A 25,545-nucleotide genomic window follows, 5' to 3' on the forward strand; every position below is an offset into this window, starting at 1 on the left:
CTAAGCCAATGAAAGGAGAGTAGTCCCAGCAAGCCACAAAGGTGCCAATAGAAAACAGCAGAGTTTAAACAAGGAATTCTTAACCCTTTCCATACCAAGAGAAACCCTAAACTCATGAATGGCTACGCAGATAGAAGAAGAGGCCTGTTATCAGCTAACCACTGTGATCTTCTAATCCCAGATGCACCAAGGGTCCCAGCACAGTGTGGCACATTTATGACAGTACCCCTCCTTCTAAGTAGGGCCTCCGGACCAGGGCCGGACTGGGACTAAAATTCAGCCCTGGCATTTGAAGTCACACAGGCCCACTTGTCACATGGTGACTGTATAATATCTTTGTACACTTGTAGGCTACAAGAAGTGAGGGGAGTGTAACACGACTATATAACATATAATTACAGCTGTATCCAGCATTACAGCTCAGTCCCCATAGAATGTAATACAGCACAGCCCCCATAGACTATAATACAGCACAGCCCCCATAGACTGTAATACAGCACAGCCCCCATAGAATGTAATACAGCACAGCCCCCATAGAATGTAATACAGCACAGCCCCCATAGAATGTAATACAGCACAGCCCCCATAGAATGTAATGCAGCCAGCCCCATAGAATGTAATACAGCACAGCCCCCATAGAATGTAATGCAGCACAGCCCCATAGAATGTAATGCAGCACAGCCCCATAGAATGTAATGCAGCACAGCCCCATAGAATATAATGCAGCACAGGCCCATAGAATGGAATGCAGCCAGCCCCATAGAATATAATGCAGCACAGGCTCATGGAATGGAATGCAGCCAGCCCCATAGAATATAATGCAGCACAGGCCCATGTAATGGAATGCAGCCAGCCCCATAGAATATAATGCAGCACAGGCCCATGGAATGGAATGCAGCCAGCCCCCATAGAATGTAATGCAGGCAGACACCATACAATATAATGCAGCACAGCCCCCATAGAATGTAATGCAGGCAGGCAGCCCCCATAGAATGTAATGCAGGCAGGCAGCCCCCATAGAATGTAATGCAGGCAGGCAGCCCCCATAGAATGTAATGCAGGCAGGCAGCCCCCATAGAATGTAATGCAGGCAGGCAGCCCCCATAGAATGTAATGCAGGCAGGCAGCCCCCATAGAATGTAATGCAGGCAGGCAGCCCCCATAGAATGTATTGCAGGCAGGCAGCCCCCATAGAAAGTAATGCAGGCAGGCAGCCCCCATAGAAAGTAATGCAGGCAGGCAGCCCCCATAGAATGTAATGCAGGCAGGCAGCCCCCATAGAATGTAATGCAGGCAGGCAACCCCCATAGAATGTAATGCAGGCAGGCAGCCCCCATAGAAAGTAATGCAGGCAGGCAGCCCCCATAGAAAGTAATGCAGGCAGGCAGCCCCCATAGAAAGTAATGCAGGCAGGCAGCCCCCCCCAATAGCTCCACAATCCAGTCATCACTCATTGATAAAAAACAAACAAACACTCTACTCACCTCTCTCCTCCTGCCCCGCGCTGCTCTGGCTCTGGTCTCACTCTCAGCAGTCGCAGTCTGCCCGCCCGGTCACACAGCAGGTGCGCGATGATATGACGTCATCGCGCACCCGCAGTGTCAGCGGCAGGCAGAGCGGGGAATGATGGGAGAGGGGGCGTCAGCAGACGCTCTCTCCTCCATCATTGCATTCAACTGTACCGGCGTCTATGACGCCGGTATAGTTGAATGCGGGGCCGGGAGTGTGCCGCGACAGCGTGGGGAGTGTGCCGACAGCGGCACATTCGAGCGGCCCACTACTGCCATCGGCCCTTCTGGCATTTGCCAGAACTGCCCTATGGCCAGTCCGGCCCTGCTCCGGACCCTCAGGACCAAGTTTATCTGGATGGAATACATAGAAAGAATGAACCAATCTACCAGCATTCACTTTTAACGCTGGTACCCACAAATCTCTCCTCCAGACAATAACCTTTCTAATGCATCAGGTATTGAAGGGAGCAGTGGACAAAATGAGAATCAACAATTCTAGCAACCTGAAATTCTAAATTACCATCCATAGTGATTGGGGGCGGTGGTAAGGGTGCCTGATCAAACAATGCAAAATATTTTTGAGCAAACATTTATGAAAAACATTATGAATCTTAAGAGCTTGTGGTAACTCCAGGCGAAAAGCCAAAGGATTTATGACGGCCATTACCTTACACAGACCAATGAACCTGGGACCCAGTTCCCAGGAAGGAACTTTCAATTTAATGTTTTTGGTGGATAACCATACAAAGTCGTTCACATAAACATCTGGACCTGGCATATGTTTTTTTTCAGCCATACATTTATATCTATCACCCATCACCTTCAAGTTGTTCTGAACCCATTGCCACACAGAGAGCGACAAAGAAAAATGCCCCTCCTCAGGAACCCTCGAAGACTTCTCCCTACTAAAACTACTGAACTAAGGATGGAAATGCACCAAAAAAGGTGACTTACCAATGGACTCATGGCAACAATTGTTCAGCTCAAATGCAGCCAAAGGTAAGTATGATGACCAATCTTCCTTGTTCTCAGAAACTAAACACCTAAGGTATGTCTCTAGACTTTGGTTCATACGTTCAGTCTGACCGTTCGCCTGAGGATGAAAAGCCGAGGAGAAAGATAGATGTACTCCCAGGCGGGAACAAAAAGCCCCCCAAAATTTAGACACAAACTTGGTCCCTCGATCTGAGACCACAATGGAGGGAGCCCCGTTAAGCTTCACGATCTCACTGATAAACACCAGGGCCTAAGTGTTAGCATTCGGGAGAGCCAGAAAAGGAATGATACATGCATCTTGCTAAACCTGTCCACCACCACTAAGATCACCCTCTTTCCAGTAGATGGAGGAAGATCAGTAGTAAAATCCATAGACAGATTTGTCCACGGTCTACAGGAATAGCTAATGGTAGGAGAGACCCAGACGGACGAGTATGCGGGGTCTGGGAAGGCTCACAATTACTGCAGGTAAACACAAAATCAACAACTTTCTGATATAACCTAGGCCATCAAACAAGATGAGGAGTGAGGTCCAAAGTGGCTTTACTACCTGGATGACCTGCAAGCACCGAGTGATAATGTTCTCCTAAAATTTTTAGATGCAAATGTAAAGGCACAAATAATTTCCCTGAAGAAGATGAAGCAGGAGTGTTCCCCCCTGAGCCCTCAATACCTCATCCTCAAGATTTGAGCATACGGTAGGAATAGCCACTTCCTGTTAAAGAATAGAAAGAGTCCTCAGTACTATTTCCCTCAGGGAAACTATTGGATAAGGCATCCACCTTGACGTTTTTAACCCCAGGAAGGTAAGTGACAAAGAAACTAAACCAGAGTAGTGACACTACTCTGTCCTCCTCCTCCTGGACCTGTCTTCTGCCTTTGACACTGTTGACCATTCCCTCTTGCTAGAAATCCTGTCATCTCTTGGCATCACAAATTTGGCCCTATCCTGGATTTCGTCTTATCTAACAGACCTGGGACAGCTCATAGAATCCCACAGTCTGCAGTATCATCTCTACGCCGATGACACACAGATCTACCCATCTGGACCTAACATCACCTCCTTACTGACCAAAATCTCACAATGTCTGTCTGCTATTTCATCTTTTCTACTCGCTTTCTAAAACTGAACATAGTGTATTCCTGAGTGTCTGCGGCGTGGTGTATATTTTCCTTTATCCTTGTCTGTGCTAACTGTGGGTATTGGTGAATTACATCTTCACTGGGCGGTGGGCGAAGGTTTTCAGCCTAGGGTTGAAACAGGAGACAAGGCGAGGGTCGAGGCCTGGACATGCACACCATCACTCCAGGTAGAGGGTCAGTCAGGATTTCCCTAGTCTGAGGGAAATTGCAGGGGCCCGGGTTATTAGCACTCGCTCACCTAGTCTCCCCGAGACATTATAATCGGCCCAACGAAAAAAAAAAAAAGGGGGTTATTTTTTTTGTGTTTGTCATGGATCCCATGACTTCCATAACCCGCCAGTTGGAGGCGCTGTCCCTACAGGTCACTGAGTTGAGGGGGGCAGTACAGCAACAGGGACTAGCAGTATCTAATGTGCAAGCTGGAGCGACAGGAAGAGTTACTGAGCCTAAATTTCCTTTGCCTGAAAAATTTGCTGGGGAACGCAGTAAATTTGTTTCTTTTCGTGAAGCTTGCAAACTATATTTCCGTATGCACCCGATCTCCTCGGGTAATGTGGCTCAGCGTGTGGGCCTGGTGTTGTCATTGTTAAGCCGGGATCTCCAAGCATGGGCGTTTTCTTTGCCATCTGGTTCTGCTGCATTTGACTCTGTGGAGAGTTTTTTTTCCTCTCTTGGGAAAATCTACGATGAACCTGACAGAATGGCTCTAGCAGAATCTAAGATACGCACTATTCGCCAGGGGGAGCGAGTTGCAGAGGATTACTGTTCTGAATTTCGTCGCTGGGCGTTCGATACACAATGGAATGATCCAGCATTGCGGAGTCAGTTTATACATGGGATTTCTGGAAGGGTTAAAAAAGCCCTTCTGATGTACGAGACTCCTACTTCTCTAGATTCCGCTATGAGTCTGGTTGTCCGCATTGATCGCCGTTTGCGTCAGGGGGAGCATGAGACGCCGCCTGTGGGTAAAGGTTTAGGTTCACGTGAGGTTGCTGCAGGTGAGCCCAAGGAGCCTATGCAAATCGCAGGGGTGTCACATGTTAAACATCGAGTCCCTGAGCTCAGGAAGCAGGGAGCCTGTTTTTACTGTGGTAAAACTGGTCATTTTGTTAACATCTGTCCTTTGCTGTCTAAGAAAAACGCAACGGCGGAAAACTTCTAAGCTCAGAGGGTGTGGAGGAGAGCAATCTGAGCTTATGTATATCCTCCATGGTGGTTTCTCAATGCATGCTCCCTGCTAAGGTTTTTATCGCTGGCAGTGAGCTGCCAATTACTGTTTTTGTGGATAGTGGTTCAGCCACAAATCTCATTGATGAGGAGTTTGCGCGCACAGCAGGTTTTAGGATTGAAAAACTGTCTCATCCTATCCGCGTGGTCACTATCAATGCTGCTCCTCTCTCTCAGGGGGAAATTACTGAATTTGTGGCTGAGGTAAAACTCCACATTGGGGTTCTACATTCCGAGCGGGTTACATGTAAGGTGCTCAGGAATTTTCCTGCTCAGGTGGTTTTGGGTTTTCCTTGGTTGTCTATGCACAACCCGGTAATTGACTGGAAAACTCAGGACATAATTCAGTGGAGCGAGTTCTGCCAGGAGAATTGCCTGGCCACATGTGTGGCTGCGGTGACTTCAAGCGTTCCGGAGTCACATCTGGATTTTGTGGATGTTTTCTCTGAGAAGGGTTGTTCAGAGTTGCCGCCACATCATCCCTATGACTGTTCTATCAGGTTTAAACCAGGGGCAAAATTGCCTAAAGCAAGGATGTTTAACATCTCCGGTCCGGAGAGACAAGCGTTAAAAGATTACATTGCTGAAAGCTTGAGCAAAGGGCACATCAGGCCGTCATCCTCGCCGGTGGCAGCAGGGTTCTTCTTCGTGAAGAAGAAAGATGGCGGATTACGCCCGTGTTTGGATTTCAGGGAGTTGAACCAGATTACGGTTCGTGATCCATACCCTATGCCACTGATAGCAGATTTGTTCAACCAGGTGGCAGGTGCTAAGTGGTTTACCAAGCTTGACCTCAGGGGGGCGTACAACCTCATAAGAGTCCGTCAAGGTGATGAGTGGAAGACGGCTTTTAATACCCCTGAGGGTCATTTTGAAAATTTGGTGATGCCATTTGGGTTGACTAACGCACCTGCAGTGTTCCAACATTTCATCAATGATGTGTTCTCGCATGTTTTCGAGAAATTCGTTATCGTGTACCTAGATGACATTCTCATATATTCTTGCGACCGTGATGCTCATTTAGATCATGTCAGGCAGGTGTTACAGCTTCTCAGAGAGAATAAGCTGTATGCTAAACTTGAGAAATGTGTATTTTCTGTTCAAGAGTTGCCTTTCTTGGGTTATATTGTGTCCGCTTCTGGTTTTAAAATGGACGCCGCTAAGATGCAAGCGGTGGTGCATTGGGAACGTCCTGATAACCTGAAAGCACTTCAGCGGTTCCTTGGGTTTTCTAACTACTATAGGAAATTTATCAAGGATTTTTCCATCATTGCTAAACCGCTAACTGACATGACTAAAAAGGGTACCAATTTCTCCGTTTGGCCTGAGGCTGCTGTGCGCGCATATGAATTTCTTAAGAACAGTTTTGTTTCAGCCCCCATTCTTGTGCAGCCAGACATATCAAAACCCTTTGTTGTGGAGGTCGATGCGTCTGAGGTTGGTGTGGGGGCGGTACTATCTTAAATGTCTCATCTTTGAGTGGTTTGCGTCCGTGCGCCTATTTCTCCAAGAAACTGTCGTCTGCTGAACGTAACTACGATATCGGCAACAGGGAGTTGTTGGCAATTAAGTTGGCCTTTGAGGAATGGCGACACTTCTTGGAGGGGTCGGTACATCAGGTAACTGTTATTACCGATCATAAGAATCTGCTGTATTTGGAGTCAGCCAAGCGTCTGTCCCACAGGCAGGCTCGCTGGGCATTGTTTTTCACGCGGTTCAATTTTGTTGTCACTTATAGACCGGGGTCTAAAAACACTAAGGCGGATGCTCTGTCCAGGTGTTTTCCGGGGGGGAGAACCTCGGGAGGATCCAGTACCCATCCTCCAAAAGGGTGTTGTGGTTTCGGCTCTCACTACCAAGGTTTTGGCTGAGATTGACGAGGCTCAGGTGGAGGTACCATCTGAGCTTCCCATCAACAAATCTTTTGTACCGCTTCATCTCCGCTTAAAGGTTTGGGCGGAGCATCATGATGCTGTCCTGGCTGGCCACCCTGGGGTTAGAGATACCTTGGAGTTGGTGTCACGTCGGTTTTGGTGGCCCAAGATCCGACAGGACGTGGTCTCATATGTGTCAGCTTGTACCACGTGCACTAGGGCTAAGAGGCCCCGCTCCCGTCCTGTTGGCACACTACTTCCTCTTGAGGTACCTAGTAAGCCGTGGATGGAAATCTCCATGGATTTCATCACTGATTTGCCCTCATCAGCTGGGAACACGGTCATCTTGGTGATTGTTGACCGGTTTTCTAAAATGTCGCACTTTGTGTCTTTGCCTTCGTTGCCTAACGCTAAGACTCTGGCTCAGGTATTTGTGCAGGAGGTGGTCAGACTTCATGGGGTTCCGTCTGACATCGTGTCTGATAGGGGGTCTCAGTTTGTGGCAAAATTTTGGAAAGCATTTTGCTCACGGCTGAGGATCAAGTTTCATCCTCAGTCAAATGGTCAGACGGAGCGTATGAACCAAAATTTGGAACAGTACTTACGCTGCTTTGTCTCTGATAACCAGGAGGAGTGGTCTACCTTTCTTCCTTTGGCTGAGTTTGCCATCAATAATCACCGCCAGGAGTCATCTGGGGAGTCTCCGTTTTTTTGTGTTTACGGGCTACATCCTCAATTTTGTACTTTGAGTCAGAGGGGCTCTTCCGGCGTTCCGAAGGAGGACCAGTTAGGAGCACAATTGTCATCAGTCTGGAGGAGAGTTAAACAGCGCCTGTTGAGTGTGGGTGCTAGGTACAAACGTGTGGCTGACAGTAGGCATGTGCCTAAGCCCTCGTTTGGCTTAGGATTTGCGGTCAGCAGAGTTCCCACTTCCCAGAGCTTGTCCTGTCTTTTAGTTTAACCATCAGGTCATTCCAGGTGCACCTAACCACCAGGTCCATAACAGTACAGCTGGCCCGCAAAGTGTTAATACATCTCAATAGAGGGATAAGAGAAGTTCTGATACCATTTTTTTTTTCTCTGCAGTGTGTCTTGTCTTTCTTTTCCCCTTAACCTCTGGGTGGTTCCTGACTCAGGTGTAGATATGGACATTCAAGGTCTGTCCTCTTGTGTTGATCACCTCACTGCGAGGGTACAAAGCATTCAAGATTATGTAGTTCAGAATCCTATGTTAGAGCCTAGAATTCCAATTCCTGATTTGTTTTTTGGAGATAGATCTAAATTTCTGAATTTCAAAAATAATTGTAAACTGTTTCTTGCTTTGAAACCCCGCTCCTCTGGTGACCCCATTCAGCAAGTAAAAATCATTATTTCTTTGTTACGTGGCGACCCACAAGACTGGGCATTCTCCCTTGCGCCAGGAGATCCTGCATTGCTTAATGTAGATGCAGAAAGTTCAGAAAGTGGTCTGTGCTTACTCAATGGAATGAGTGTGCCCTTGCAGCAATTTTCAGAAAGGGTCTTTCTGAAGCCCTTAAGGATGTTATGGTGGGGTTTCCCACGCCTGCTGGTCTGGACTTTGACCAGAGCTGAACGGCAAGAACACAGACGTCAGAATGGGCTGTGTTTTTACTGTGGTGACTCCACTCATGCTGTCTCTGATTGTCCTAAGCGCTCTAAGCGGTTCGCTAGGTCTGTCACCATTGGTACTGTACAGCCTAAATTTCTTTTGTCCGTTACTCTGATTTGCTCTTTGTCGTCCTACTCTGTTATGGCATTTGTGGACTCAGGCGCTGCCCTGAATTTGATGGACTTGGAGTTTGCCATGCGCTGTGGTTTTTTCTTGGAGCCCTTGCAGTATCCTATTCCATTAAGGGGAATTGATGCTACGCCTTTGGCCAAGAATAAACCTCAGTACTGGACTCAGTTGACCATGTGCATGGCTCCTGCACATCAGGAAGATGTTCGCTTTTTGGTGTTGCATAATCTGCATGATGTGGTCGTGTTGGGTTTGCCATGGCTACAGGTCCATAATCCAGTATTGGATTGGAAATCAATGTCTGTGTCCAGTTGGGGTTGTCAAGGGGTACATGGTGACGTTCCGTTGTTGTCAATTTCTCCTTCTACTCCTTCTGAAGTCCCTGAGTTTTTGTCGGATTACCGAGATGTATTTGATGAGCCCAAATCCAGTGCCCTACCTCCTCATAGGGATTGTGATTGTGCTATTAATTTGATTCCTGGTAGTAAATCTCCTAAGGGACGGCTTTTCAATTTATCTGTGCCGGAACACGCCGCTATGCGGAGTTATATAAAGGAGTCCTTGGAGAAAGGGCATATTCGTCCGTCGTCGTCACCGTTGGGAGCAGGGTTCTTTTTTGTGGCCAAGAAGGATGGTTCTCTGAGACCTTGTATAGATTACCGCCTTCTCAATAAAATCACGGTCAAATTTCAGTACCCTTTGCCCCTACTGTCTGATTTGTTTGCTCGGATTAAGGGGGCTAGATGGTTCACCAAGATAGATCTTCGAGGGGCGTATAATCTCGTGCGCATTAAACAAGGCGATGAATGGAAAACAGCATTTAATACGCCCGAGGGCCATTTTGAGTACCTGGTGATGCCATTCGGGCTTTCTAATGCTCCATCTGTGTTTCAGTCCTTTATGCATGACATCTTCCGAAAGTATTTGGATAGATTCATTATTGTATATCTGGATGATATTTTGGTCTTTTCGGATGATTGGGAGTCCCATGTGAAGCAGGTCAGAATGGTGTTCCAGGTTCTTCGTGCTAATTCTTTGTTTGTGAAGGGGTCTAAATGTCTCTTCGGAGTTCACAAGGTTTCCTTTTTGGGCTTCATTTTTTCCCCTTCTACTATCGAGATGGATCCTGTTAAACTTCAGCCATTTATGATTGGACTCAGTCTACATCTGTGAAGAGCCTTCAGAAATTCCTGGGCTTTGCTAATTTTTACCGTCGCTTCATCGCTAATTTTTCTAGCATTGTTAAACCATTGACTGATTTGACCAAGAAAGGTGCTGATGTGGTGAATTGGTCCTCTGCGGCCGTTGAGGCTTTTCGGGAGTTGAAACGTCGTTTCTCTTCGGCCCCTGTGTTGTGTCAGACAGATGTTTCGCTCCCTTTTCAGGTCGAGGTTGATGCTTCTGAGATTGGAGCAGGGGCTGTTTTGTCTCAAAGATCTTCTGATGGCTCTGTGATGAAGCCATGTGCTTTCTTTTCTAGAAAGTTTTTGCCTGCTGAGCGTAATTATGATGTTGGCAATCGGGAGTTGTTGGCTATGAAGTGGGCGTTCGAGGAGTGGCGACATTGGCTTGAGGGAGCCAAGCATCGCGTAGTGGTCTTAACTGATCACAAGAATCTTATCTCGAGTCTGCTAAGCGGTTGAATCCTAGACAGGCTCGATGGTCGCTGTTTTTCTCCCGTTTCAATTTTGTGGTTTCATACCTTCCGGGTTCTAAGAATGTGAAGGCGATGCCCTTTCAAGGAGTTTTGTGCCTGATTCCCCGGGAGTTCCTGAGCCGGCTGGTATTCTCAAAGAGGGGGTAATTCTGTCTGCCATCTCACCTGATTTGCGGCGGGCGCTGCAGGAGTTTCAGGCTGATAGACCTGACCGTTGTCCAGCAGAGAAACTGTTTGTCCCTGATAGATGGACTAGTAGAGTTATCTCTGAGGTTCATTGTTCGGTGTTGGCTGGTCATCCTGGGATTTTTGTTACCAGAGATTTGGTGGCTAGGTCCATTTGGTGGCCTTCCTTGTCACGGGATGTGCGTTCTTTTGTGCAGTCCTGTGGGACTTGTGCTCGAACCAAGTCCTGCTGTTCTCGTGCCAGTGGGTTACTTTTGCCCTTGCCAGTCCCGAAAAGGCCTTGGACGCATGTTTCCATGGATTTTATTTCAGATCTCCCTGTCTCTCAAAGGATGTCGGTCATCTGGGTGGTTTGTGATCACTTCTCTAAGATGGTCCATTTGGTACCCTTGCCTAAATTACCTTCCTCCTCTGATTTGGTTCCACTATTTTTCCAGCATGTGGTTTGTTTGCATGGCATTCCGGAGAACATCGTGTCGGACAGAGGTTCCAAGTTTGTTTCAAGGTTTTGGCGGTCCTTTTGTGCTAAGATGGGCATTGATTTGTCTTTCTCTTCGGCTTTCCATCCTCAGACAAATGGCCAAACCGAGCGAACTAATCAGACTTTGGAGACCTATCTGAGATGCTTTGTTTCTGCTGATCAGGATGATTGGGTGACCTTCTTGCCATTGGCTGAGTTCGCCCTTAATAATCGGGCCAGGTTGGCTACTTTGGTTTCGCCTTTTTTTGTAATTCTGGTTTTCATCCTCGTTTTTCTTCAGGGCAGGTTGAGTCTTCGGACTGTCCTGGTGTGGATTCTGTGGTGGACAGGTTGCAGCAAATTTGGACTCATGTAGTGGACAATTTGACATTGTCCCAGGAGAAGGCTCAACGTTTCGCCAACCGCCGTCGCTGTGTTGGTCCCCGACTTCGTGTTGGAGATTTGGTTTGGTTGTCATCTCGTCATGTCCCTATGAAGGTTTCTTCTCCTAAGTTTAAGCCTCGTTTCATTGGTCCTTATAAGATTTCTGAAATTCTCAATCCTGTGTCGTTTCGTTTGGCCCTTCCATCTTCTTTTGCCATCCATATTGTGTTCCATAGGTCGTTGTTGCGGAGATATGTGGCGCCTATGGTTCCCTCCGTTGACCCTCCTGCTCCGGTGTTGGTCCAGGGGGAGTTGGAGTATGTGGTGGAGAAGATTTTGGATTCTCGTATTTCGAGACGGAAACTTCAGTACCTGGTCAAGTGGAAGGGCTATGGTCAGGAGGATAATTCCTGGGTTTTTGCCTCCGATGTCCATGCGGCTGAGTTGGTTCGTGCCTTTCATTTGGCTCGTCGTGATCGGCCTGGGGGCTCTGGTGAGGGTTCGGTGACCCCTCCTCAAGGGGGGGGTACTGTTGTGAATTCCGTTCTCGAACTCCCTCCTGTGGTCATGAATAGTACTTCGGCGAGTTCTGTCCGTGGACTCCCTCTGGTGGCTGTGAGTGGAACTGCTGGTTCTGAGGTTGCTTCCTCAGCTGCCCTCGTTTGCGGCTAGGCTGGCTTCTCTATTTAACTCCACTCAGATCGTTACTCCATGCCAGCTGTCAATGTATCAGTACTAGTTCAGATCTCTCTTGGATCTTTCTGATGACCTGTCTACTCCAGCATAAGCTAAGTCCCTGCTGGTTCATTTGTTGTTCATTGTGTACTGAATATGTTTCTTAGTGCTTGCTAAGTTCTAGTCCAGCCTGCTAACATGATATTGCCTTGCTAGCTGGAAGCTCTGGGTTGCAGAGTGGCACCTCCGCACCGTGAGTCGGTGGGGGGGTCTTTTTGCACACTCTGCGTGGCTTTTTGTAGTTTTTTGTGCTGACTGCATAGACCCCTTTCCTATCCTCAGTCTATCTAGTAAGTCTGGCCTCCTTTGCTGTTACCTGTTTCATCCCTGTGTTTGTGACTTTCCTCTTAACTCACAGTTAATATATGTGGGGGGGGCTGCCTTTTACCTTTGGGGAATTTCTCTGAGGCAAGGTAAGGCTTATTTTCCTATCTTTAGGGGTAGTTAGCTCTTAGGCTGTGAAGGGGCGTCTATGGAGAGTTAGGTATGCTCCACAGCTATTTCTAGTGTGTGTGTTAGGCTTAGGATTTGCGGTCAGCAGAGTTCCCACTTCCCAGAGCTTGTCCTGTCTTTTAGTTTAACCATCAGGTCATTCCAGGTGCACCTAACCACCAGGTCCATAACACCGGACCTGAGTGTGGATGACTAGGTGTGGTTATCCACAAAAAACATAAGACTCAAAATACCATCCCTTAAATTGGGTCCAAGGTTTATTGGTCCATTTAGGGTCACCGCCATCGTTAACCCAGTAGCGTACCGATTGGAGCTCCCTACGGTGTATAAGATACACAACGTGTTCCACAGGTCTCTTCTAAAGAAGGTGGTGGGTTCTGTGGATGTGGCGCCTATGCCACCTCCAGTCTTGGTGGATGGTAATTTGGAGTTTGAAGTCTCCAAGGTGGTTGACTCTCGTGTAGTGCGCCGCACTTTACAGTACTTGGTACACTGGCGTGGTTATGGGCCTGAGGAGAGGTCCTGGGTACCAGCCTCGGACATTCATGCGGATCGGCTGGTCAGGTTTTTTCATCGTCACCATCCAGACAAGCCGGGTCCTATAAGCCGTGAGGGCCCTGGGGTCCCTCGTAGAAGGCGGGGTACTGTCATGTCAGACGCTGTTCAGACCAGGTCGTTCGACAGACAGCGGTAATTCCGCTTTTGACCACTATTTGCTCATTGGCGTCGGCTAGATTTTATCTAGCTGTTCCGGGGTTAATTTACCTGATCCTCGGATTGGAAGCTGGGCCATGCCCATTGCCTTTAAATAGCTCTCCTGATCATTGGGCGTCGCCGATTATAGCTTCTGTCTTGTGCGTTGTTATCTCGGTCTGGAATGGAGAGCTGGTTGCTGGAGAGTCGTTGCTGGTGGTGTATTTTCCTTTGTCTTATTTACTCCTTCCTATATTTGTATTTATTTTGCCCTGCACATTTATAGTGTATTCCTGAGTGTCTGCGGCGTGGTGTATATTTTCCTTTATCCTTGTCTGTGCTAACTGTGGGTATTGGTGAATTACATCTTCACTGGGCGGTGGGCAGAGGTTTTCAGCCTAGGGTTGAAACAGGAGACAGGGCGAGGGTCGAGGCCTGGACGTGCACACCATCACACCATAGTTGCTTTAGATCAATAGACTGATAGAAATAGTCTATTAAAATATGATAGTCATCATCCTCACAGATTAATAGAAGCATTACCTTATAGTCAATATTTACGAGTTAAGAAAATAGTAAGTGATGATAAAAATCTGGCAAATTCCCTTGAGATGATGACTAAAAAATTTAGACAAAGGGGCTATAGCAATAGAGTTTTAAAAAAAACGGAAGAATAAGGTAAAGGATATAGATAGAGATACCCTTTTATGCAGAGATAAAAAAGAAAAAAATATGAAAAGAATTCCATTAGTCACAACTTATTGTGACGAGAGTAATGCAGTAGTGGGTATTGTTAAAAAACATTGGCCAATGATAGGTTGTTGCCTTCCTGAGATTGCTGAATATAAAAATCCACCACATATATCTTACAAACGATCCAAAAATATAAAGGATAGACTTGTTCGTTCAGATATGGGTCCTAGAAGATCCTCATTTCAGCCATCCCTTACTGGAAAAAATCGAGTAGGATGTTATCCTTGTCTTAGTTGTATCAATTGCAATAATATGTTGAAGGGTGACCATTTTTTTCATCCGGTTACCAATGAAAAATTTTTTATTAACAATTTTTTTACATGCTCTAGTGATTATGTAATCTATCTCTTGGAATGCCAATGCAAATTATGGTACGTGGGTGAAACTACGTGAGATTTTAAAACCCGTATAAATCACCACAGATATACCATATGAAAGAAAAAAATTGACTTACAGTTTCTAAACATTTTACGGAATATGGGCATACAGAAAAAAATTTGAAGTTCAGGATCATTGATCATATATATCCCCACTGAGACGGGGAGGTGATAGGGTTAAACTTTTAAAGATCAGAGAACTTAAGTGGATTCGAAAAACTGTATACATTAAAACCACATGGTTTAAAAGTGGATTTTAAATTGCAAGTGACATTATGATAGGTTACAGTATATATTCCCTTATATTTTAAATTGGGATCTTGCCTCTCTTATGGATGTAGCAATTTGATGGCATTAACTATAAATTCTTTTCTATTTTTTGTTTCTTAGATATATTGTAAAATATGAAAAGAATTCTTTCTGAAGATCATAATTCATGACTTACCCTATTCATGGAGTCAACTATTGGAATGCTTTTTCCATTAAAGTGTTTTTTTTTTTATTAAATTGTTATCTGACTTTGCACATAAATAAAAATGGAATCTGAATGGGCTTTCATGGTGGTTCTCTCTTCCCACATTTTGATGGAGCTCTGGTTGGTGTTTCCCTGTGGTTACCGAGGCTGCGATCGTGTCTATCACAGGGCATTGGTCTCCCTTGGATCATTTTATGGTGTGTAACCAGCCCCAGCTAATGGGGGGTGTACGTACCATTTTGGGTTACTTATAACCATCTCCTTTAATGTTGGGTCTTGAACCTATTCCATGGGAGTTATCCAATAGGAATATACACATACTGTTGTATTGTGAGTGTTTATGCTCCTTTTAAAATGTGTTTGATTCCTTTGGTTTTTTACTCCATTGCCCAGTAGATGGCGCTGTTACAATCTATACTCCATTACCCATATATGGGTTGTTGTTAATTCTGATGATACGAGGATTCTCAGTGCCAGCTTTCCAGCAACCAAGATGGCGCTGGCTTTGTGAATTGTCTTACTCGCATGCGCGGGTCGATTTGTGTTTCCTGTAGAACACTCCTGTGTTTTTTTTTTTCTTTTGGACATGCGCACTTTAGGCAGCAGGACGCCGAACACGGCGTGTATACATGATTACAGAACGGGGTGAGCCATGAAATGATTTATGAAATCCAGCTGTGTGTAAATTACCAATCAATATTGAATAAGCTATTGTATGACGTTTTTAGGAAATATGTCACTGTACTGCACTTTACTATACTTGCACATGTACTGTGTACTATATGCACTTTATACACATCGCTTCTTATGAGTTGTTATATCTTTTTTTGCACAAATAAGATTAAATATGTTCTATTGGTTGTATAACATAAATACCATGTCTGTACACTGTCACTTTGCTTGAGAAAGGCTCTCCATGGGCCGAAACGTTGCCATGATGGGCTATTAAATTTGAACACCTTCAAAATCTAATCTACAATGGTGTGCTGCCTCTGATTTTTGGATTTCTATGACAAGGTTTGGTACATGCACTCTAATTTTGTTGTTTTTTCTTTGTGCTGCTCTCACTTTTTTGTAACTGCTTTATATCAAGGTATAATTTTTGGATGTGCAATCCATGTCGTTTTCTATAGTTCTGCCATATACCAGGATATGGGATATATGTGTATATAAATATATATATATATATATATATATATATATATATATATATATATATATATATATATATATATATATCTATATATATATATATATATATATATATATATATATATCTCCACCATTCATAATAGGCTATGTCACCTCTTCCCTCCTCCTTCACACGGATCTTTGCACACACAAATTGCTTCAATAGAAACGAAAGGCTAAGTCAGTCTATTGCTGCTAATGTACTAAAATAACAGAAAGTATGAGCATACAATAGCCCCAGTGGACAGTGTGAAAATGGCAAGACTTTCACATTTTTGGTTTTAACACAGATCGTGATTTGGAAAAGAAAAAAATATTAACAAATTAAAAATAAAAGTTACACGTTTAAAGTTCAAAAGTTTAACGTGATTCTTTTACAGGTATAATGAAATCTAATAATGAATAAAATGTATAACAGCTTTTTCACTTTAAAAACCCAGCGATCTCAAGGTGGAAAAAGTAAAAAAAAAAAGCAATGAATGTGCAACTACGTAAGCCTTACAACCAACTACATTATAAAAGCATAGAAAGGCTGTAGCAATATAGCAAGATGTTAACTTTTCTATCATATCACAAATGACAACCTGTATCTAAAAGATACACAATGTTCTACTTTTCTGCTACACCTGACCTTTTCACGTTGGATGTGCAGGCACAGAACATTCTGCCCGGTATAATGTGGGGTTTCAGTTCTTGATATAAAGTGAATTTATACATTGCTTGGACAAGATGAACTTGTAGTAATTCTTTCTAGCACAAAATATCTGAAGTCATATCCCTAAGTATTCTCCAGATATAGAAAGCACAAAAAGCACTCAACAGGATCTAATAAGGCTAGGACTGCTGAAGTGATCTAATACAAAGCAAACCATTATTTTCTTCTGTGTCAGATGAATGACATTTCGGCAATCCACCCTACTGCATACTGCAGTGTGATTAACTAGAAGTTAGTGGTATGCAGAGAGCAAAGTCAATTTATACCATATTTATTTTTAGGACATTAGACTTTGGAGAAAAATCACATTGGAAAAGATAACTGATGCATGTCTGATCGTACATGATTTATTAACACTTTTCTATTTTTGTGCTGGTGTATTTCATTTTTTACATTTTTTACTGCTTTTTACATGCCGGCTATTATATGTATTCAGTGTGCACCCTTTGTAGTTGTCTGCCAATACAATATGGATTTTCCTAAATATGTATTCATTGTCATATATTTTCTGATTTAACTAGATCTTTGAATATTATTTTTAAATGGGTTAGATTTCTTTATTGATCTGGAGAATGTTTTTTGGCCTTTTTGGTGGAGAGGAAGATAGGTGACTCCTTATATGGCCATTCTCCATAATAATTAATGGGACACATGGAAATGACTATTGCAATGAATGGACCTTCCCCAAAGCATTGTCTCAAAGTGTGACCGGGAATGCTCACCCATGTTTCTGCCAAGAAAAGGGACTCATTGGCATATCTCCAATAGAGGCAGACTGCGCAGTTGCTCTGGGGTCTGTGAGTTTGGGGGAGGGACTCACCCCCTGCTTGGAGTCCGCTCACTTCTCTAAGTCTGTTCCCAATTCCCAGGGACTCGGCACCCCTGTGGACAGACACGTCAACAGATTCCGCAGAGAGATGCTTTGCTTGCTGGTGGTCAGACAAGTCTTTTGACATTTCTGGCCAACCTTCTTTGACTATGCCCTGTGCCATGACCAGTGGTGGATACATAGAGAAGAGGGCCCCTCAATGAGTCTGTGACAAAAGTTGCTTACTGCTTTAGAGGTGGTAGTGTCTCCCTTACCTCTTGGGTCTCTGGGATGTACAGGTTACACCAATGGATTTTTTGCCCCTGGACATGACCCTGCCATGACTCCACCGATGGTCTCGCTGCTCCTACGCAAAGGTGCTCAGTTTGGAGTTTCGCTATGGGGACTCATGATTTCCATATACACCACTAACAGAACTGATTAGTGGTGATGATGAGCAGCTCCCCCGCCTATCAAACATTTATAGCATAACCAAAGGATATGCCATGCCAGATGGAATTTTTGCTGCTTTCTTAAAAAAAAGGTTTAGACTCTTAGCTACCTTCAATTTATTGAGATTAAAGGAGTTATTCACCTTCGGGACAATTTTCTTCTTACGTAAATAGATGTATTTTTGCCTAAAAATAACATTTGTTACTGAGATTCATTTAAAATTTTGCACCATTTTTTCCATCTGCCCGGTCTATTGATGGCTGAAGAATGAGTTAACTGAGAATCCATCAGTGGGCTTGTTCTGATGGTCCAATGGGTAAGTTTGTAACTCTTGTGTCTGTCTGGGTCTTTTTTAGCTCCTCTCAGCTGATTTATGACCACAGACCACATGAAATTTGAATGTGCAGGCAACAAAGCGCCTGAAAAAGCCACATTTTTAATGGAACCAAACTGCAATAATAGTTTTTAGCCACGAATACATGCATTTAAATAGAAAAAAAATACAAACAATATCCCCAGAGGTGGACAACTTCAAGAGATGATAACTTATCTATTTGTTTCACCGTTTCTTCCTAAAATGCAGCAAAAATACCGTATATACTCGAGTATAAGCCGACCCGAGTATAAGCCGACCCCCCTAATTTTGCCACAAAAAACTGGGAAAACTTAATGACTCGAGTATAAGCCTAGGGTGGAAAATGCAGCAGCTACCGGTAAATGTCAAAAATAAAAATAGATACCAATAAAAGTAAAATTAATTGAGATATCAGTAGGTTAAGTGTTTTTGAATATCCATATTGAATCAGGAGTCCCATATAATGCTCCATCCAGTTCATGATGGGCCCCATATAATGCTCCATACAAAATACGCCCCATATAATGCTCCATATTAAAATATGCTCCATATAATGCTGCACAAAGGTTAATAATGGCCCCATAAGATGCTCCACATATTATGGCCCAATAAGATGCTCCGCACATTATGCCCCATAAGATGCTCCACACATTATACTCCATGAGATACTCCACACATTATGCTCCATAAGATGCTCCATACATTATGGCCCCATAAGATGCTCCACATATTATGGCCCAATAAGAAGCTCCGCACATTATGCCACATAAGATGCTCCACACATTATGGCCCCATAAGATGCTCCACACATTATGGCCCCATAAGATGCTCCATACATTGATGCCCCATTAGATGCTCCATACATTGTGGCCCCATGAGATGCTCCACACATTGTGGCCCCATACGATGCTCCACACATTATGGCCCCATGAGATGCTCCACACATTATGCCCCATGAGATGCTCCACACATTATGGCCCCATGAGATGCTCCACACATTATGGCCCCATGAGATGCTCCACACATTATGCCCCATGAGATGCTCCACACATTGTGGCCCCATACGATGCTCCACACATTATCGCCCCATGAGATGCTCCACACATTGTGGCCCCATGAGATGCTCCACACATTATGGCCCCATGAGATGCTCCACACATTATGGCCCCATAAGATGCTCCATACATTGAGGTCCCATTAGATGCTTCAAACATTATGGTCCCATGAGATGCTCCACACATTATGGCCCCATGAGATGCTCCACACATTATGCCTCATAAGATGCTCCACACATTTGCCCCATTTGCTGTTGCTGCGATTAAAATAAAAAAATCACATCCTCACCTCTCTTCGCTCAGGCCCCCGGCACCAGCGATAGTCACCTTCCTCGTTCCACGCGCCGCTCTGTCTTCCATCCTCTGCACTGACTGTTCAGGCAGAGGGCAGCACACACAAATCGCGTCATCGTGCCCGCTGAGCTGAACAGTCACAGCCAGAGGATGGAAGACAGAGCAGTGCGCAGAGGTGGAATGAGGAAGGTGACTATCGCACAATGTTCACCTCCCCCGATATACTCACCTGCTCCCGGCGCGGTCCCTGGCAGCGTCTCACTGTCAGATGGTCTCCGGGAGGCGGCGGCATCTTCCTGTGTTCAGCGGTCACGTACCGCTCATTACAGTAATGAATATGCGTGCATATTCATTACTTTAATGAGCGGTACCACGTGACCGCTGAACACAGGAAGAGCTGCCCAGAGACCATGGGACATGCAGGGACAGCGCCAGGAGCAGGTAAGTATGTCACCGCGCCGCTCCCCCTCACCCGCCGACCCCCCGCCGACGCTGACTCGAGTATAAGCCGAGAGGATCACTTTCAGCCCAAAAAAGTGGGCTGAAAATCTCGGCTTATACTCGAGTATATACGGTAGATGATGGAAACACAAAAAAAAACAGTTATAAAACTTTAGAAATAATCTACAAATTTATGTACGGTAATTAGTTAATTGGAAACCTCACACTTCAGTCGTGTTATTTGTGTTAGATTCTTTTCTTCTAGTTTCATTTTCCTTGTCAGATATATCTTTGTTATGCTGGAGAAAGAAAAAAGTTTAACCTTATTAAATATGATTTTAATACCAACTTAAATGTGTACACCTGCTTTCTACACGACTGAAAGTGGTGTTCACATCTCCATGATCCTATTCCAATATATAGCAGGTGTAGTATAAATAATATTAGCAAATAACTCCAATTAGAAATGTAGTATAGTTTTTCTAATTCGCTATGTCTCTTTCCTCATATGCAGGCATTGCGGGACCTTAGGTATCCATGGTTATTATTATTATTATTATACATTTTTATAGCGCCATTTATTCCATAGCGCTTTACATGTGAAAAAGGGGGCAAATATATTCAAATACAATAAACATGAGCAAAAAATAAGGCACTAACAGGTACAGAAGGAGGGAGGACCCTGCCCGCGAGGGCTAACAGTCTGCAGGGGATGGGTGAGGATACACTAGGAGAGGGTAGAGCTGGTTGTGCGGTGGTTCAGTAGGTTGAGGATCACTGCAGGTTGTAGGCTTGTCGGAAGAGGTGGGTCTTCAGGTTCCTTTTGAAAGTTTCCGTGGTAGGCGAGAGTCTGATGTGTTGGGGTAGAGAGTTCCAGAGTAGGGAGGAAGCACGGGAGAAGTCTTGGATGCGGTTGGGGGAAGAAGAGATAAGAGGGGAGTAGAGAAGGAGATCTTGTGAGGATCGAAGGTTGCGTGTAGGTAAGTACCGGGAGACCATGTCACAGATGTATGGAGGAGGTGTGGATGGCTTTGTATGTCATAGTAAGTGTTTTGAACTGGAGTCTGACTGGTTATGACCACTAACAACTAGCTAACTAACTGTTACTATATCAGGGGTCGTTAATCATGGATACCTAAGATCCTGCAATGCCTGCACATGGGGAAAGTGCCTCAGAAACTAGTGAATCAGAAAAACTATACTGCATTTCTAATTGGAGGTATTTGCTAATATCATTAATATTACACCTAGTACATATTGGGATAGGATCTTGGAGATGGGAATACCCCTTTAAGGCCCACATACAGAATTGTTGGCTAAACCTGTAGATATCACCAGTTTTGGCAGGTGGTCTAATGTGTATGGATGCACCGGCTGACTGATCGTTGAGGAAAATGTTGATCAGTCATGTCCGATTTTGGACGGCTGATCACATTGTTCTCCCCGAGTTAGCCGCCAGCCGACATCACAGCTGGTAGCTTTCTCATAGAGAACATAGAGTGGTTGGCGGACAAGTATTCCTGTGTATGGGAGAGTTGGCGAAGATGGTTGTGAGCTGAATGATTGGCCAAAGAATTGACAACAGCCATCAAATGTTTATGGCCATATGAAGGGGCCTTGTGGCTGAAATGTGCTGTCTTATAGGTTCCCTGCATTGGGCAGAGTGACACAGCACAAAGTTTCAAGTAAAGATATGCATTTTTCTTTTTTTATTTAAATTTACCTCATTAATATATTTTATCTTCTCTTCAAGTTGATCGATTTTCTGCATCATTTCGGATGTTGTATGTGAAGTTTGAGAAATAAGATGGATGGTTTCATTGGTGTTTTTTCTTAGGGTTGCACTTACAAGGTAAGTAAAAGAATAACTTATATTTTGTCATTACATAAATCAAACTGTGCGGCGATTACTAGGGAACTCAATTTTCTCATTTCCTTCTATGCAATACAATACACATCGATTTTATAAACTTAACCCATTAACTATCTATATCTTTGTCACAGGTCTATAAGGAATGTAAGAAGCTCAGGAGTTCAGTCTGCTTTACACATGGAAGATGCCGACTGTGTTACATCTATGCCTCTAACTGCAGCTCTGATTGCCACAGTTTAACCAATAAAATCTTGCTGTCAATCTCTGACAGCAGCATCGAAATAACGTCACATAGTGGAGAACCACTGGGTTAACATGGCAGCTGGGAGCCTTCTGAAGGCTCCTATTACTACCATCTTGGTCCTACTGTGAAGCCCAGCCACAGGCTGAGCTTCATGGGAGAACGACGATATTATTCTATACTACAATACCCTTGTATGGCAGTATATAGTGTAAATGATAACAAGTTCAAAAGAACTAAAAATAAGCTTTTTAAAAAAATAAATAAAAATATAAAACTTCAAATCGACTCCTCTTTTCCCTTATTAAAAATAAAAAAATAAAAAAATACAAAAAATAAACATATTTGGTATTGTTCAGAAAAAGTCCAATCAACATATTAACTTATTGAACCATACGTTAAAACAGCAAAAAGAAAGAAAAATTGAAACCCCAGAATAGCCACTATTCAGTCACTGCTCACCCCAAACAATATAGTAAATTTTTTTTTACCAAAATATCATATGTACCCTTAAATTGAATAAAATAGTCAGCTCCGCAAGCAAAAAAATAAGCCATCAAACAGCTCCATGGACAAGAAGATAAAAAGTTACGGGTCTTGGAAAACAGTGTCACGTTTTGTGTTTTTGTTTTTTTGTGTTTTTGTTGCTGAAATTACTACAATCAATGATATTAGAAAGAAACCACTGTATAATTTTATGCTACAGAGAAAACAAACCAATATAGGGCAGTAGTGGCAAAAACTAATTTGTTGGCCAAGTTAGGGGATTCAGAAATTACTCCAGTACCCTCGTTCAATATAATACGTTTTTTATGGAAACTCATTAACCTAAACCCATCTAGTCGCCCCCTGCTCTGTAATATATATTGCTTATTTCTTTCACACATGTGAAGCTCAGAATCCTCCAGCTCCTGCAGCTTTATTTGGCTGTGTCTAGTTCTACATCTTAGCCCCTTTTTGGGGATAGGATCCATGTAATCATATACTGATGGCCTTTTCTAAGGGAAGACCATGAAGTTAAATTCCAGGATAACTTTTAAATTCTGTCTCTCACTTAAAAGGGTTGTCTGGGCACATAATATAGGTGGCCTATCCTCTGGATAAGTCCACAATATCAGATTAGTGGGTGTCTGTTCAATGTGGAGCATCTGCTCCCGAGAACTACAGATCAGCTCCTATTCTCATAACTAGGGAGCCGCTGCCGAGTGCTGCAGATTATCTCCTACTTTCTTAAATTAGAGCTGATGTGTAGTTCTCGACAGAGGCTGCTACACATTGAACAGAGCTGTAGTCTTCAGTAGGGTTGAGCGACTTTCATTTTTTTAAGATCGAGTAGGGTTTTGGGAAACCCGATTTTGTCCAGAGTCGAGTCGAGTGCAGTCGGCCGATTATCGCTAAAAGTCGGGGATCGACCGAAACACGAAACCCAATGCAAGTCAATGGGGAAGCATAGTCGGCAGTGAGTGGAGGCCAGGAAAACACCTACAGTGCCCATTTTAATGCCAAAAACATCCATTCTTGTTTCTGAAGCTTGCCAATCTTAATTAACTGTATAATAATAGTTGGGCATAGGGAATTGGGGGAAAGTTGTGGGGGGAGTAGGGCTGGCTCAAGTTTTTCGTGGGCCCAGGAAATGCGGACTACGTCACGGCGGTGTTGCAGGGAAAGGTAAGTATTTAAAAGTTGCAAGTGCTGTGATCCTGAGCAAGCAGGGGGGGGCCCACTCGTTCGCATTGCCACTGGCACAGGGCCCCTCAAAGTACGGCGGTGTGTTTGCATGGCGGGGGCGCCTCCCACCAGCAGCGACACTTTTGCGTACTCTGAGGGGCCCTGTGCCAGTGACGTCGCCAACGAGTATGCCCCCCCACCTGATGAAGGAACCTGCACTTTCATCTGCACCTTCCTCTTTGTCCCTGTGTAAGGTGGTATAACATGCGGGAAGGGGAACCTTACTTTCAGCAGGGTCAGATTCTGGCTGTGTAGAGTACAAGGGGAATGTAGTGGTCTAGGTCAATGTACCAGCAGACTCATTTAGCAGTGGCTGGGCAATGGGCAGGATGAGGAGGAAACAGATATAGGGCCAAAGAATAAAGTAGGCTACATGCAGTTCAAAATTGGTAACAGGACTAAACAGGCGGCATTGCTTTGTTCAGTGGAGTAGCAAACCCAAGAGCAGCAGACACTGTTTCAAGGGCCTAACCACACTAGTAGGCCAAATGCAGTTTAATATCTGATAGTATAGGGCGAAAGCCAGAATGTGGAAGCTCAGCTTTGTTCAGTTGAGGACAACACCAGGGAGGGGCAGACACCTTTAGTAGGCCGGAAAAGCCTATTGCATTTTTTAAAATGGTAATTTGGAGCAGAAGGTTGAAGCTCAGCTTTATTTAGTTGAGGGCAACACCAGGGAGGGGCAGAAGCCGTTAGTAGGCCCTAACCACCATTTTTTTTTTTTAAAACCACTTAATGAGAGCCGGAAGGTTGAAGCTCAGCTTTATTTAGTTGAGGACAACACCAGGCAGGGGCACACAGACAGACACCTTTAGTAGGCCGGAAAAGCCTATTGCATTTTTTAAAATGGTAATTTGGAGCAGAAGGTTGAAGCTCAGCTTTATTTAGTTGAGGGCAACACCAGGGAGGGGCAGAAGCCGTTAGTAGGCCCTAACCAAAGTTGAAGGCCAAATGCAGTTTAATTTCTGATACTATAGGCCGAAAGCCAGAAGGTGGAAGCTCCGATTTAGACAGTGGAGGACAATTTGAATTAGGGACTGCAGACAGACTTAGTAGGCTGTCCCCTGTGGACCATGCATCCACCACATTAACCCATTGCGCCGTAATGGACACGTAATCTTCCGTGGCCATGCCTACAGGTCCATGCGTCTGTTGTCAGGTGCACCTTTGTACTCACAGATTGCCAGAGTGCATGGACAATGCGGTCTTCTACATGCTGGTGGAGGGTTGGGATGGCTTTTCTCGCAAAAGAAGTGTCGACTGGTTAGCTTGTAGCGTGGTACAGCGTAGTCCATCATGGCCTTATTAATAGTAAATAAAATATATAACTAGGCTCTATGAACTTTTAAATAGGTTCCAGGGGTACACGGGCAGCATTGGTGTGGTCAGTGGAGGAGTATTGCAAGTAGGGGCTGCAGACAGGCTATCAAAGGCCTAAAATAACAAACAGTAGGCAGTCATGGCAGTTTTACATCGGTTACATGGATACACAGGCAGGCACTCCAGGCAGCATTGTGGTCAGTGGAGGAGTATTGCAAGTAGGGGCCGCAGACAGGCTATCAAAGGCCTAAAATAACAAACAATAGGCTCATTGCAGTTTTACAGCGGTTACATGGATAGACGGGCAGGCAGCTTGGTGGTGAGTGGAGGAGTATTTAAAGTAGGGACCGCAGACAGGCTATCAAAGGCCTAACATAACAAACAATAG

General features: G+C 44.4%; 1 protein-coding gene across 3 annotated transcripts in view; it reads right to left on the reverse strand.

Annotated features, from left to right (window-relative positions):
- Window positions 1-25,545, reverse strand: part of C1H14orf39 (chromosome 1 C14orf39 homolog) — a 116,503-nt gene that overhangs the window by 19,188 nt on the left and 71,770 nt on the right. For all 3 annotated transcript variants that reach the window (XM_077265449.1, XM_077265439.1, XM_077265456.1), the window contains exons 8-9: window positions 21,719-21,839; window positions 20,221-20,294 (exon numbers count right to left, since the gene is read on the reverse strand). In XM_077265449.1, the coding sequence (XP_077121564.1) occupies window positions 20,221-20,294; window positions 21,719-21,839 (195 nt within the window). The remainder of the gene's footprint in view (window positions 1-20,220; window positions 20,295-21,718; window positions 21,840-25,545) is intronic.

This window comes from Ranitomeya variabilis, chromosome 1 (assembly GCF_051348905.1).
Source record: "Ranitomeya variabilis isolate aRanVar5 chromosome 1, aRanVar5.hap1, whole genome shotgun sequence".
NCBI lineage: Eukaryota > Metazoa > Chordata > Amphibia > Anura > Dendrobatidae > Ranitomeya > Ranitomeya variabilis.